General features: G+C 59.5%; 1 protein-coding gene across 1 annotated transcript in view; it reads left to right on the top strand.

Annotated features, from left to right (window-relative positions):
* The first annotated feature begins 1,126 nt into the window (after positions 1-1,126).
* The window catches only part of LOC144947991 (A disintegrin and metalloproteinase with thrombospondin motifs 6-like), a 69,566-nt gene continuing 58,331 nt past the window's right edge, over positions 1,127-12,361 (top strand). The window contains exons 1-3 of the mRNA XM_078877422.1: positions 1,127-1,208; positions 2,719-2,862; positions 7,757-7,894. Of these exons, the coding sequence (XP_078733548.1) occupies positions 1,127-1,208; positions 2,719-2,862; positions 7,757-7,894 (364 nt within the window). The remainder of the gene's footprint in view (positions 1,209-2,718; positions 2,863-7,756; positions 7,895-12,361) is intronic.

Raw genomic sequence — 12,361 nt, 5'->3', positions numbered from 1 at the left:
GTGTATTTGAGAGCCGTCTATGTGTGTATGTGAGAGCCGTCTGTGTGTATGTGAGAGCCGTGTGTGTGTATGTGAGAGCCGTGTGTGCATGTGAGAGAGCCGTATGTGTGTATGTGTGTGTGTATGTGAGCCGTGTCTGTGTGTATGTGAGAGAGCGGCGTGTGTGTATGTGAGAGGTGTGTGTGTATGGGTGTGTGTGTATGTGTGAGCCGTGTGTGCCTGGGGGCTCACTCTGCTCCTCCGTCTGGCTAAAAGTTGTGATGCTGCTGCTGCTGCTGGTTTGCTTGCTGCTGTGAGAGGGGACACGCCGATGTTGGATGTTGGAGGAGGAGTTGCACTCGTGAGCAGAGGGAGGAATCTCTCTTTCGATCGGTCTCTCGTCTCGTACAGCTGACTGTGAGTACGTTCACACGCACACACACACGCGCGTGTGTGTGTGAGGGAGTGTGCCTGTGTGTGTATGTGGGTCATATGCTGCGCGTCTGATGTGGTTAGTGCTATTGTGAAATGCATGCGGAGCGCACACACACTCACGCAGACACGTTCACTGACACAGTCACAGACACAAACACACAGTCACATAGACACACACACACTTTCACGCACATTTGCGTAGACAAAAGACAGAGATTCACATCGACAGTCACGGCGACACATTCACACACACACACAAACTTTCTCACACACGTAAACAGACATTCACAAAGTCAGACACAGAGACACGTTCACATACGTTCAGACAGACACGCATTCACACACAGACACGGAGACACACGCACACGCAACACACGTTCTCACACACACACGCAGACAGACACAACTCACACACACAAAGAACAACACAAAGATTTCACCCCGTGTCGCATTAACACTTGGGGGGGGGACACTTTCTGTCCGCGAGTAGCACCTCCGCACAACAGAAAGACGCATTCGCACGCGTACAACGCGCAAGGACACGCAGATTCCCCGCGTCGCCTTAACAGACGCTTTAATGGCAAGCGCTGTTATAACAGTGAAGACATTCTGCTGTGCGTAGTTTCTCTCTCTCTGTGTGTTACTGTACTGCGTGTGGTTAGGGGGATGCGGTGGGAAAGTGGTCAGCGCGATGCACCGCGAACCCGCCAAAATGCAAGTTGCATTCTCGTGCCGGGGCCAGCATCAGTGGCGGAAAAACGAGGATCCGAACCGAATGCCGGAACCCGACTTAGGTGCCCTCGGCCACAAATAAGTCGCGTGTGATTGAGACGTCTGCGCCGTGGTGCCGGCCACACCGCCAGGAGCACCAGCAGCAGCACCGACTGCGTCCGTGTGAGACGTGGCGGTCTGGATAGGTGCTCGCTGACAGGAGCTGACTCAACGGTCTAGGGGGGAGAAGGCGACACGGGGTTGATCTGTGGTGCGTGCGGGAAGTCGGTCTGTGTGCACTTGCCTGCGTAGGCTGCGTAGGCTATGTGGGAGTGGGGACATTTGTCTTTGTGGGAAGGTGGTGTCTGATGTGGTCAACTCGTACAGATCTGACACAGATCAAAATCTGCCGCCAAATCAGTGTCAATTCCGTGCCCGATCCGTGGTGCAATTTCTCTCCCGTTGGATACGAGAGGGGGGATGGGGGGGGGCAGCACACGCGCAGATCGAGCCGTGGACAAGTCTCCCCGCGCTGTTGCAGGGCTTGCGCCTTTGGTAGCGTGCGGCAGCCAATAGGAATCGCCACTCGGCGATCGCGATGATGATGATGGCGATGGTGATGGATCGATATCACAGCGCGTCCAAGAGGACGACTGGGAGTTGTGTGGTGGTGGTGGTTGGTGGTGGTGGCATCGCTTGGACACTTGTGGGGGTGGTCACGCCGCGTGTCGGAGCTGGTGACGCACTGCCGCAGCTGATATTTAAACATCGGGCGGCTTGCAGCTTCTTTCACTCTCTACTTGTAGGGGGGGCCTCGTTTGGCGCGTGGCTATAACAGTGAGTCGCTACGGCAGCGGGAGGAGCTTGTCTGGACGCGGTGGTGGTGGTGTGTGGGTCTCAGCAGCAACTTCATTCACACGCAGCGGCACTTTCTTGCCGGGTGTGTTCGGTGTGTTCTGTGTCTCATCACGCAGGGGACAAAACGAACACGTTGAAGGATCCTCAACTGCCCCGAGTTTCGCTTCAGTGACCACTCTAGCAACGGGCGGACATCGACCACGATGGCTGGTGGATCTTCTTAGCACAGCAGCGAAACCATCATCATCAGCAGCAGCAGCAGCGGCAGCGAAATTATCAGCATCATCATCAGCAGCAGCGGCTGCTGAAGAAGACATCAAAAGAGAAGACGCTCCATCATCACCCGCTTGCATTGCGGTCCACGTATTATACTTTGAACTTTTGTAATTTTGGCCGACAGTTAAACGAACACTACAAAGGCTGGCACGTTAGACCCATCGGCGGCGGTGGTGGTGCTGGCGGTGGTTTGGAGAACGTAGTTCCACACCCCCCCCACCACGCGCCCCCCATGCATTTGTCGCGGCGCGCACGGACGACGCGAAAGGCGGACTGGATCGCGCTCCCTGGACATGGACCTTCGCAGGCAGAATGTTGAACTCTGTAGCTGTCAGCTGTTGCTGCTGCTGCTCTTGCTGCTGCCACGACCAGTGCTGCCGGCGTCGTCGCCGCTGCTGCTGCTGCTCTGACCGCGAGTGAATCGAGTGATCGAGCAGATCGGAAGGGGGCGGCGGTAAGAGGAGAATCAGCGTCGGAAGCATCGTCAGCTCACGTCCCCTCCGATAATGGGACTTTGGGCGGGCGCTCTCACATGGATTGCATTCACCACAGCTGGGATGGCGGTGTCGGCTCGCTATGCTAAGTATTCCTACACGTCTCAAGGTAAACCGCAGTTGTTGTTGTTTGCATGCTGACGTTCGTGCGTGCGTGCGTGCGTGAGCGGCGAATGACTTTTGAGTGCGGACAGAGCCCGGCGCCAGACATTGCACGGCGCTCCCACGTGAGGATGTTTGGCCGACTCAAGTCACTCGGCGTTTGAGAATGATAATGAGGGCCGGTCACGGTGCTCTCTGAGTTACAAGACGCTCTGGGAAATCGGAATCAGGGCCTTGGTGCGTGGAGGCGTCTCTCTCTCTCTCTGCGTGTGGAGTCGGTGTGTCTCGCCCCTGGTCTGCAAGGGGGTTCCTCCGGGTTTTATTCCTCGCAGAGCTCTCAACAATTCCCCGCAGACTTCCACTCAATTTGCGATCGCACAGCAGCAGCAGCAGCTGCAACGTCGCCCCCTACCGCGAGAACTTGGCAGGACCCTCCTGAAAACGAGTCTCGAGACTCGGGCGAGGCTTTCCGTGGCGAACACATGGAATGACAACTCAGCACGCTGGTGTATACCCAGGGCAGCGTGAGTCTCAAGACTACTCGTTTTCAAAAGGGCCATGCATTAAGATGTTTGGCCAGAACCCCGTAAACTCATTTGGTGCGGTGTGTCAACATCGCCGCTAGGGAGACAAAGGCGGCCGGGCGCGGTGCTGCCCCACCCCTCCCGTGCCGGCCTTCGCAGGTGCTGGCTGACAGCACTTGCCCCAAACAATCTGTTAAGGCTATACGGGGGGTCTTTGTATGTGTACGTCCCTCTTTGTCAACCGCACTCCTGGATGAGATCTTCCCCGCGCCGTGGAGGTCACGGCGGTGAATTGACCCCAGGACTCGAGTGGCGAAGGTGGAGAGACGTGGATGTGCTGTGGGATGTTCGCGCCAGCAGCGGGGCTTTGCTGCCACGGCCCTTGAGCTGGTCGCAGTGATGTAACCATCGCCATCTGTGGCCGAGTGAGGATTATCACCACGTCCAGTATCCAGCATTACACCACCCCCAGCCCCTCCTCCACACTGCCTTAGAGCCCTCAGCGTGACCTCCTCCTGCTGCTGCTGCTGCTCAAACGAGCATTGAGGCATCAGTCCTGTAGAAAAAGTGAGGGGTGGGATTCCATATTCATGTGGCCGGGGGCGAGTCCATCCACAAACCAACGACCGTTAATTTATCCACAAAATAGTACATCTTTTATCGACCCCGCGTGACAGGGATGATGATGATGGGCTGAGTGAACCAAACCCAGTGGGATTTGAACTCGCGACCCCACCGCTGCGCCATTGGGTAGTGGGGCAGTGAGGGTGTCTACTGTACTCCGCTGCCTCTGCCGCACGGCCACGCAAGCACCTGGGTGGGTGGGTGGTGGTGTGTTAAGCATCAGCACCGGGGAGACAAAGGCGGCAGGGCGTGGGGTGCGGGCCACCCACCCACTCGTGTGCCGTGCCGATCTTCATACGTGCTCGCTAACAGCACTTGCCCCCAAATGCTATAGGGGCGATCTTTGTCTCTGTGTATGCGCGCGTGTGAGTTCACTGCTGATGTGTGACAGCTGGTGGTGGAGGTGTGTAAACATCGCCTGTTCCGCGATGGAGACAAAAACGGCCGGGCGTGGTGCTGGCCACCCACCCCCTCGTGTGCCACAGTGCCGACCTTCGTAGGTGCTACTCGCTAACAGCACTTGCCCCGACCGGCCTGCCGAGGCTACACGGGGGGCCTTTGTCTTTGGTGGGTGGATGGAGAAGGCGGGGCTAGTTTGAGTGACAGGCGACGGTGTCGACTGACACGAGTGGTGGTGGTGGTGGGGCTTGATCATTTTTTTGGTGGCATTGAAAACTTCTGAGTGGGGTCATCTCTTTGGCTTTCAATTCAAATCTTTGCTTGGGTCCCGCGGTGACTTAACTCGTAGCCGGGGCCCCTTTCCCTGCCCGCCTCCTCCTCCTATACATTCCATCGGCGGCGATGTGGACGTGCGCGCACTGTGCGGGGGCAGTCTGTAGCTTATGCAACCCCCGAGGCACTTCTGTTGACGTGCCCCCTTCTTGTGAGTATTCTGGCAACCACCAAAATGTGTCCACGGCGCACGCACGCGCGTGTAACGCGCACGCACGCGCACGCAGAAACACCCCCCACACACCCCACCTGGGTTCGATCACCGAACCGGGTGGCCCCTATCGGCGTGAGCGTTTGTGCTGCTTTCCCCTCTCATGGGCAGAAGTAAGACGGGGGGTGTGTGTGTGTTGGGTGTGTGTGTGTTGTGTGTGTTGGGTGTTGTGTGTGTTGGGTGTGTTGTGTGTGTTGGGTGTGTGTGTGTTGTGTGTTTTGTGTGTGTGTTGTGTGTGTGTTGTGTGTGTTGGGTGTGTGTGTTGTGTGTGCGTGTTAGGTGTGTGTGTTGGGTGTGTGCGTGCGTGTGTGTTGGGTGTGTGTGTTATGTGTGTGTTGGGTGTGTGTGTTGGGTGTGTGCGTGTGTTGGGTGTGTGTGCGTGCGTGTGTTGGGTGTGTGTGTGTGTTGGGTGTGTGTGTTTGGTGTGTGCGTGTGTTGGGTGTGTATGTGCGTGCGTGTGTTGGGGGTGTATGTGTGTGCGTGTGTTGGGTGTGTGCGTGTGTGTGTGTTGGGTGTGTGTTGGGTGTGTGTGTTGGGTGTGTGTGTGTGTTGTGTGTGTTGGGTGTGTGTGTGTTGGGTGTGTGTGTGTTGGGTGTGTGTTGTGTGTGTGTTGGGTGTGTGCGTGTTGGGTGTGTGTATGTTGGGCGTGTGTGTATGTTGGGCGTGTGTGTGTGTATGCGTGTGTGTTGCGTGTGTGTGCGTGTGTGGTGTGTGTTGGGTGTGTGTGTGTTGGATGTGTGTGTGTGTTGGGTGTGTGTGTGTGTTGGGTGTGTGTGTGTGTTGGGTGTGTGCGCGTGTGTGTGTGTTGGGTGTGTGTGTGTGTTGGTTGTGTATGCGTGTGTTGGGTGTGTGCGTGTGTGTTGGGTGTGTGTGTTGGGGGTGTGTGTGTGTTGGGGGTGTGTGTGTTAGGGGTGTGTGTGTGTGTTGGGTGTGTGTGTTGGGTGTGTGTTGGGTGTGTGCGTGTGTTGGGTGTGTGTGTTGGGTGTGTGTGTTGGGTGTGTGTGTGTTGGGTGTGTGTGTGTGGGGTGTGTGTGTGTGTTGGGTGTGTGTGTGTGTGTGTATGTGTGTTGGGTGTGTGTGTGTTGGGTGTGTGTGTTGTGTGTGTGTGTGCGTGTGTGTTGGGTGTGTGCGTGTGTGTTGGGTGTGTGCGTGTGTTGGGTCTGTGTGTGCGTGTGTGTGTGTTGGGTGTGTGTGTGTTGGGTGTGTGTGTTGGGTGTGTGTGTGTTGGGTGTGTGTTGGGTGTGTGTGTGTGTGTTGGTGTGTGTGTGTGTTGGGTGTGTGCGTGTGTGTGTTGGGTGTGTGTGTTGGGTGTGTGTGTTGGGGGTGTGTGCGTGTGTTGGGTGTGTGCGTGCGTGTGTGTTGGGTGTGTGTGTGTTGGTGTGTGTGTGTGTGTGTTGGTGTGTGTGTTGGGTGTGTGTGTGTGTGTGTTGGGTGTGTGCGTGTGTGTGTTGGTGTGTGTGTTGGGTGTGTGTGTTGGGTGTGTGTTGGGTGTGTGTGTGTTGGGTGTGTGTGTGTGTGTTGGGTGTGAGTGTGCGTGTGGAATTTGCGTGCTCTCTCGCCCTGTGTTGCGCACAGTTCGAGCACGTGGCGAACCGAGTTTTGATTCGCGCTCAATGGGCCAGCAAGCGGCGACGATTCATCTGAATCGGTCCTGGCCGCCCCCGAGATTGACTCAGCCTTAAATGAGTACCCGTGCAGGAGTGCAAACATTGCCGCGAGGAAGACAAAGGCGGCCGGGCTTGGTGTTGGCCACCCACACCCCTCCTGTGCCATGCCGGCCTTCATAGGCGCTCGCTAACAGCACTTGCCACTAGCAGCCCGCACACCCTGCACATGACGGGGGGAGCTTTATCTGTGTGTGGTTTGCATGCCGGGCGGTACAGATCATCACCGTCACCGACATTCATGGGTTCGGCCAAACTGCCCAATGTAGGAACGCAGACCTCGGGCAAACTGTCGGCAGCGGCAGCTTTCCCATGGTGGTTTCCCACGGACGAGCGGGACCCATCACCACCAAAAAATAAAAGCCCCGTGTAGCCTTCACAGACTGTTGGGGGCAAGTGCTGCTAGCGAGCACCTATTAAGGTCGGCACGGCACACGAGGGGGTGGGTGGCCAGCACCCCACGCCCGGCCGCCTTTGTCTCCCCCAGTGGCGATATTTACTTCACACCGCACCGGGTGCTCATTCGAGGCTGAGTCGACCTAGGGGAGACCCAGGACCCGGTTTAGATAATTATCTTCACCGGCGTTGGCCGCGAGCGGGAACCGACCGCTACGCCAACCGCTTTGCCACCGCTCCCCACAACAACACCACAACCACCACAACCACCACCACAAACAACAACAACAAGAAGAGAATCAGGCGCGCAGCATGGCAGCAGGAGGAGGCTGGGGGGGTGGTGGAGAGGCGAAAGTGAGAGTGCAGTGGTGGAGAAATCGTTACGCGGCGGAATGCGCCCGGGAAAGAGGGGCTTGTGGGGGGGGGGAGAGAAATCGCAGCTGTAACAGCGAAAGTGCCGGGCGCTTTGTCTGTAATTACAGTCAGACAATGCAGAGGAGGCTTTTCTTGACGGCCGGCCAACCAGTCCGTCTGGTATGTCCAGCAGAACGTGCCGGTCCGCGCTCGCCGCCTCCTCCTCGCCGCACGTGCCGCGCGGGCCAATGGTGCGGTGGGGGGGGGGCAGCCACCCCCCCCCAGCCCCCCTCTCCACCCCCCAGCGGCTCCCACCCCACCGCGGTGCTCTCGCGCCCACCACCACTCGCTCGCTCGCTCCCGCCCCTCTCCTCCATGTCTCCCCCCCCCCCCCAGCTGATTTCCTGCGGAATGTGGATCACTACGAAACGACGATACCGCAGAGGGTCGACCACAACGGAGCGCCGGTCCCTCCGCCCGAGAGGAACGACGGCCGGGCCCGGCCCAGGAGGAGCGTGGACGGGCTGCGGACAGGCAAGAGCGCGGTCGGGGTCACGGCGGGGGTCACGGCGGGGGTCACGGCGGGGGTCACGGCGGGGGTCACGGCGGGGGTCACGGCGGGGGTCACGGTGGGGGTCACGGCGGGGTCACGGCGGGGTCACACGACGAGATGGTGGTGCTGGTGGGGGACACGGCGGCGGCCGTGGCTGTCCGAGTCGGGGAGCCCCTTGTCTGTCCGTCTGCGTGTCCCTCTGCGTGGATGGACAGAGTGAAGAGGAAACTCGGGACAAGAGAGAGAAACGGGGGGGAGAGATGGAGAGACACAGACGCGTTGAGAGACACAGACGAGTTGAGAGACACGGAGAGACACAGACACATTGAAAGACACGGAGAGACACAGACGCGTTGAGAGACACAGCAAGAGAGACACGGAGAGACACAGACACATTGAGAGACACAGACGCGTTGAGAGACACGGAGAGACACAGACACGTCGGGAGACACGGAGAGACACGACCACATTGAGAGACACGGAGAGAGACAGACGCGTTGAGAGACAGGGAGAGACACGGCCACATTGAGAGACACGGAGAGAGACACGGAGAGAGACACGGAGAAAATTAAATAAACAAATGTCTCCTTCCCATATCCTTCTCCGCACACACACAAAATCAGCAATTTTCTCCCCTTACACATCCCATCGGCCACATGGCATTCTGGGAGTGCTCAGTGTTAGCAACATTGACTTGAACACTCGGTTTCAACTTGCAGCGTCTCATCAGCAGCCAGGCTCTTGCTTGGAATACGCATTTTGATTTGGGCTCATACGAGGTGATTATTATATTAGTTATTCTACTTGTTTAGCCAGGAGAGCCTCGCTGAGTTTCAAGACTCGTTTTCAGGAGGGTCCTGCCATGTTTTCGAAGAAGGTAGGGGGGAGGATGGTGCTGCTTCTGCTGCTGTGTGATCCCAATTGAGTCATATTGCAGGTGGCCTTTCAGAACTGAGATGATGGTTGGCCAATGTCGGTGACATTGTGCCGTTTCATTTTAGGCGTGGGAGAAGGAAACCCGTGCAGAGCAGGGGGGAGAGAGAACACGCAGACTCCACGCAGACTCCACGCAGACTCCGCGCAGACTCCACGCAGACTCCGCGCAGACTCCGCGCAGACTCCGCGCAGACTCCGCGCAGACTCCGCGCAGACTCCGCGCAGACTCCGCGCAGACTCCGCGCAGACTCCGCGCAGACTCCGCGCAGACTCCGCGCAGACTCCGCGCAGACTCCGCGCAGACTCCGCGCAGACTCCACGCAGACTCCACACAGACACGCACACACACAGTGCAGAACAGGCCGCCAGCGTCCACGCCGCACACATTCACGCTCGCACTCGCACACACACTGGCAGAGCAGCCGGGGAGAGCATTCAGACTGCAACACAGAACGGCGCCCAGGGGGGGAATCGAACCCGGAACTTTACCGCTTGTGTGCGGCGTCTGCTGCAGAGAGGAGAGAAGGCAGAGAGAGGGGGAGAGAGAGGGGAGAGAGGGGGGGGAGAGAGGGGACGGGGGGGAGGGGACGGGGGGGGGAGAGAGCGGGGAGAGAGCGAGGAGGGAGGGGAGAGGGAGGAGAGAGGGGGGGAGAGAGCGGGGAGAGTGGGGAGAGAGGGGGTAGAGGGAGGAGAGAGCGGGGAGAGAGCGGGGAGAGCGGGGAGAGGGAGGAGAGAGGGGGGAGAGAGCGGGGGGAGAGGGGGGAGAGAGGGGGGAGAGGGGGTAGAGGGAGGAGAGAGCGGGGAGAGAGCGGGAAGAGAGGGGGTAGAGGGAGGAGAGAGCGGGGGGTAGAGGGAGGAGAGAGCGGGGAGAGAGGGGAGAGCGGGGAGAGAGACGGGGGGAGAGCGGGGAGAGAGGGGAATGTTTTAGAGTTATTTTCAGAGTGGGGGGAACCGGGCGGCCGGACACAGCGGGAGGGGGGTGGGGGGTGGGGGGGGGAGAATGCCGTTCATAGAGAGAGGGAGGGAGAGATGGGTGGACAGGGGTGGGTGGGTCGGTGGGGGGAAAGAATTTGGCGAGAAATTCACGAGTGGCCACTACTTGCAGGGGGTCGCCAGTTTTGGACGATTCTTGGGGCAGCGGTGGAGGAGAGAGAGACAGAGAGAGAGACAGGGAGAGAGACAGAGAGAAACGGGGAGAGAGATGCAGAGAGAGAGAGAGAGACGGGGAGAGAGAGGGAGAATAAAGGAGGGCGGGAGACATCGCGGCCAAGGCTGACATAGGCTCGCTGCCGGAACGTCGAACTTGCGGCCGCGAGATGGAGGAGAGACCCCGTGCAGTCCGTCTAACCGTGCAGGCAGCGTGGCCCCGCGTCGCTCCCTCACGCTGCGAGTTTATTTGTTTGAGCGCGAGAGAGGAAGCCAAATACCTTCCAAATTAGCGGAGACACCTTCTTTTGCCAGCAGCGGCGTGAGCCAGCGATTGCAGAGCTGCGCCTCTACCTTGGCGATGTACCCGGTCCGCCATGGTGGCCACGCTGCTGCACCTGGCGGCCTGGAGCCATCGAGCGAGAGGCAGTCGAGGGGTTGGTGGATCGCACACAGATGGGCTGTGCAACTCCCTTCCTGTGGGTGGTGCCGTATCCCTGGCTCGCCAGGAGAAGGCGGTACAGAAAGTGGACTTCTCGCCATCTGTGCCCGTCTGTACGGGGATTGAGCGTTGTCCCCTCGCGCTAAGCGCGGGGTTTTCTCCGGGCGCACCGGTTTTCTCCTCCTGCACGTGTATAATAACTAATCGACTGGGAACATCTTACAATAAAAAACCCCCAATGTAGAAGCAGCGGCGGCAGACAGCCCTGCCTGCGACTCAGCGTGTCTGCCCTGGATAGATGAGTACAACATTATAGACACGTAAAATACCGTGGTAGCCGCAGCGCGCAATCCGCACCGACTTTCAAGAGACCCTTCGAAGGCTCACCACCTCCACAGAGCAGACATGGGTCCCGCCTAAGGTCGAAAAACGTGAGGCAATGCAGTTTATTGACACGGCCCGTGAGAGCGAACTACCCGGTGACCTCGCCCACCTCATGGTTGGCGATCGCAGACTTTCACCGCTGCCGGCCACGCGAAAGGGCACCGGGGAGGCGGCGAGAGAGGGGAGAGAGGGGAGAGAGGGGATAGAGAGGGGACAGAGCGGGGAGAGAGCGGGGAGAAAGTGGGGAGAAAGTGGGGAGAGAGGCGGCGCGTCGATGGCCCTGCTCTGCCAGTGAGATGTCCGCTCCGGCTCGTCACAGACCCGACCCGAAGGCCCCAACCACCTCTCTCGCTTGACTCGCTAGCGGCACGCTGGCCACGCCTGCTGAGTACTCGGGCACGTTGTCGCGTCACCGCATTAGCGAGGCGCCGCCGCGGCGCCCGGCGCCCGCTTGCCGCTTCTTGTGGCGGGCGGCCGAGAGCCCAGCGGGTTGCCCCGGTGAGGATGGGACGCTCGAGCAATCGGTGGCGAGCCGGACGGGGGAGCGGCCTCGAAGGACCCCGGCGCCGGGAGGCAGAGGTCGCAACCGGGTACCCGATACCCGTACCCTACCCGATACCCAGCTACCCGTACCCGGCCGGGTACGGGTACGGGTACCCGTTTGCGACCCTGGTGCGGCCAGGTACGGGTACGGGTAAGGAATCAAAACCCGTTTGCGACCTCTGCCGGGAGGTCAATTCGGCGTTGGCCACGATCGCGCTCGGCTCGCCCACGACAGCGTCGCCGACTTCCCCAAGGCCGCTTTTCAGGAGAGGCCTGCCAAGTTGTTGGAGTGGGGGGGGGGGGGTGTGCGATGCTACCGCCGCCGCCGCTGCGCGTGATCCCAACGCGGAGAAGGTGAACGGCGCTTGCCCTACGGATAGACTCGTCCCCTGCGTACCATAGGAACGTGGAATATCCACCGAACCACTGGTTCAGTTCCCTCCTTCTGAGCAGGAAATCTCCGTCGGCTGCTGCCCCCCTCTGCTTCCGCTGGACGCACGGTGCACGAACCCCACGTGTTCGTCCCGCCGACCTCTCGTCTCACGAGACTGAGCCTCCCCCCCCCCCCAACTGCACCGACCGTGCCGCACTGGCCGCAGCCGCTGCCACAGGACCGGCCTTCGCGCGGAGGCCCGTGTAGGATGGCGCTTCCTCCTTTGGCAGCCCCCGAAGGGTGCGGAGGCCGTCGCGGCGAGAGCAGTCCGGGCTTGGCGCTCGGCGCCCGGCGACTCGACGCGATGAGGGGGGAGGTCCTTTGCCCAAAACGTCGCCCGCTTTGTACGTTGTTCCCGCTACGACCCCGGCGCCGAGCCGTTTGTGAGTTGAAACTGCGGCGGTGTGGCCCGGCGTCGCCAAATCGCTTGATTCGAGAATCGATTTTATTTTGGTGTCGTCTCGTCGGTCGGGGTCTCTCGTGTCGTTCAGGATTTGTTTCCGTGCGGTTTGGTGCGGCTGTGTACGCCACTCTCCGTGTCGAAGGCCACATTGAACCACGCAG

Source organism: Lampetra fluviatilis, chromosome 3, assembly GCF_964198595.1.
Source record: "Lampetra fluviatilis chromosome 3, kcLamFluv1.1, whole genome shotgun sequence".
In the NCBI taxonomy this organism is placed as follows: domain Eukaryota; kingdom Metazoa; phylum Chordata; class Hyperoartia; order Petromyzontiformes; family Petromyzontidae; genus Lampetra; species Lampetra fluviatilis.
This window is presented reverse-complemented; position numbering and strand designations above follow the sequence as displayed.